The sequence below is a fragment of the Neltuma alba genome, unplaced genomic scaffold, assembly GCF_004799145.2.
Source record: "Neltuma alba isolate B1F8T4 unplaced genomic scaffold, ASM479914v2 tig00012829_pilon, whole genome shotgun sequence".
NCBI lineage: Eukaryota > Viridiplantae > Streptophyta > Magnoliopsida > Fabales > Fabaceae > Neltuma > Neltuma alba.
The window spans coordinates 117,056-119,944 of NW_021637220.1; the positions used below are offsets into that span (position 1 = coordinate 117,056).

General features: G+C 34.1%; 1 protein-coding gene across 1 annotated transcript; it reads right to left on the minus strand.

Moving 5' to 3' along the window:
- Positions 1-693: 693 nt before the first annotated feature.
- Positions 694-2,875, minus strand: LOC114731424 (TMV resistance protein N-like). Its single transcript, XM_028918580.1, has 5 exons — positions 2,388-2,875; positions 1,700-1,791; positions 1,488-1,564; positions 924-974; positions 694-852 (listed from the first exon to the last, which is right to left on the minus strand). Exons 1-5 carry the CDS (start codon positions 2,873-2,875, stop codon positions 694-696), a joined length of 867 nt encoding a protein of 288 aa, XP_028774413.1.
- Positions 2,876-2,889: the final 14 nt, after the last annotated feature.

Below are 2,889 nucleotides of genomic sequence, written 5' to 3' on the forward strand. Positions count from 1 at the left end.
AAGCATAAATTACATGATAAGATTGGTGGCCAAAACCAATTAAATTACTTATCTATTCCTTTTTATAAGGTTTCGCTGCCTGTTTTGCTGAGAAAATAAGTTGAAATTAGCTATTGTCAACAACTTAAATTTTACAACTTTTCATAATCTTAATCAATACTCCCTCCGATTGAAGATACCAAATAACTACATCACATAATTTGATTAAAATTAGTTAAAATAATAATGATAAAAGAAAATGTAACTTATTTTCTTAAACATGTTTGTTTATGAAGAGGATAAGTGAGAGAAAAAATATGTAGAAAAAGAGATATGAGAGAATGAGTGAAAAAAAAAAGAATTAGAAAGATATATAATTAATTAAAAGTAAAAAATAAAATGATGTATCTCACCAAAAAAAATGATGTATTTAATGATGAGGTAAATCCAAATTATAACTTATTAAAAAAAAAAAGCTTCAAAGATTTGATGCTTATAGTTCAACAGAGATAGTAATCTTTATAAGTAAAGGTCATGGAGCTTAGTGTGAGGGTGAAAGACGAAGGCATTTATTTAGAATGGGTTATCAATATTTCATTGAATTTTGTAAGAGATTTTATCTGGACCTTATAAAAAGGGCTGAGCGGAGCGTATTTAATAAAGATTTTCCAACTGATGTGTTAACAATATTTTGTAAGAAAATATAAAATTCACCTACACTCCATCCCAAAGTCTTGTCAATCTGCTGCCAAGCATTTCCAATCGAACAAGACTTTCAGCCTCAAATGTCGCTGGTAAGGACTCTGGCCCAATCCAATCCATGAGATTTCTTGACAGAAACTTCATACAAGAAGAATTTAACTTGTTCCTAAGCTGTCCATTCAAATCTCCACAAACCCTAAGAAACTTTAGATTGGGCATTGAACGAATGCTTTAATAATTACGCTCGTCTCTTCAACTTCTGAAAGGTTCATAACCATGCCTTCAATACGTCCCTAACAAACAAAAAATAATAATAGTAATAAAAATTATATAAATCAAATAGGGATTTGGAATTCAACAATCTTTTAATAAATAAATGTGTAAATTTCACACTTACCATATTTTTCTTTATATTTTCAGAACTTTTCTTGAAAATCCAAAATTGTTGCACCATGTAGGATATTTTAAATGATTCTTCACGGACAATTTGTTTACCCATTTGTTTTTATTAGACTGTGCATACATATTCATCCTCTATCAAATTTAAAAGGGCTTTTCCTCAAGTCTCGTCAATCCAATCTCGGTTGAATAATGCATGCATCTAACAATTTTTTTACATCCTCAGCATCATAATAATAATTGAAAAAACATGCGACGTGCAAGACAATATTTTTCTCTTCCTTATCAAGTCCTTCAAAACTCAATCTGAGGATATCAATGACTTCTGGACAAAACAATTTTTGAAGCTTTGCCAATTGGCTTTTCCGTGCTTCTTGATTTTTGCCACGCAAGGTGGAGCCTAAAACCTTTAGAGCCAAGGTGGAGCCACCTGCATATTTAGTCACTTCTTCTGCTAGCTCTCTTATCTTCGGATCACTGCAGCCTGTTTTGAAGGCATTCAAGGAGAAAAGTTGAAAAGCTTCATAAGGATCCAAACCATGAAGCGCATATATATTATTATCATCCACTTTCGTACGAAGCACTTGCTTGTCTCTGCTTGTTATTAAGACTTTGCTACCTGATCCAAATTCACATCTTCCAACTAAATTTTCTAATTGTTCAGCATTATCAACATCATCAAGCACAATGAAAACCTTTGTCCGACGAAGCCTAGTCATGATATGAGAATATATTGCTTTACCCCCCAATAAACTCCAAACAAGTTCCTTCCTTAAAGCATCTATTCCATCTTTTTTAATTTTTCTCCCACTTTTTCCAAGAAAGTAACCCTTCGTATTCAAAATGCCGCTTGTCATACAATGCTCTTACAAGAGTTGTTTTGCCCAAACCGCCCATCCCCCAAATTCCAATGAATTGGCAACCACCATTTTTTGAACCTTTGTCCAACATTGATTCTACAACTGCCCATTCTTTTGTGAATTCCAATCAAGCCTTTTAGATGATCTTCACTTTGATACCTACGGTCCAACTCTTTCATGATACAATTCACTATTTCTTTAATTAGCCGCTTCATTCCTACACACCATTGAAAAATAAAGAGGCACCAAATTTAATACCACATCATCTATCCATTTCAAATTTTGAACTATTCCTAATGACATGTAACTATGAAGATTTGCCAAATTTTAAATTTTTTTTTTATTTTTTTTGTCATAATATTTTTTTTGAGAAATATTACTTATATTAGATGACATAACTAGATATATACATATATCAGAGAAGATCATAAGCATATATACAATTACCTATCGGGGCTACAATGCCAACCGGATAAATTGGCAGCATGAGTGAGAGCCTCCCTCCACTGGCGCAGTTGTTGCGTGTTGATGCTGCTTTTGCGCTCATGTCCTTCAAATGCTTCGTGGTAACTCCCACGTTGCTTCCTCACATCTGAAGGATCTACTCTATAGAACACAGGTATAAGAAGGTGACGCTGATTTCTGCAGCACTCTAATATTTTTGCAAGCTCCTTCAAGCACCACGTGGAAGATGCATAGTTTTCTGAGAACACCACAAGGAACAGAGTTGAATCTTCAATGGCTTTCTCAAGAGATGGCCATACCTCATCTCCTTTCTCGAGGCTGTCATCGATGTATGCATATATTTTTTGTCCACAAAGAGCATGATAAAGATGGCTTGTGAAATTCAAGCGGGTGTCCTCACCTCTAAAACTAATAAAAACATATTTCTTGGGAGATTGAGAAGATGGAGCAGAGGAAGAAGATGAAGCCATAGCAGATCGCCTGG

What these genes read in the sequence shown, in the direction of transcription:
- LOC114731424 (XM_028918580.1), bottom strand. Translation starts at nt 2,875, where the DNA reads ATGGCTTCATCTTCTTCCTCTGCTCCATCTTCTCAATCTCCCAAGAAA. An exon ending in GCTCCACCTTGGCTCTAAAG is followed by an intron (nt 975 to 1,487) that starts GTTTTAGGCTCC and finishes TTTGTTTGTTAG; the next exon opens with GGACGTATTGAAGGCATGGT. An exon ending in CAGAAGTTGAAGAGACGAGC is followed by an intron (nt 853 to 923) that starts GTAATTATTAAA and finishes TTGAATGGACAG; the next exon opens with CTTAGGAACAAGTTAAATTC.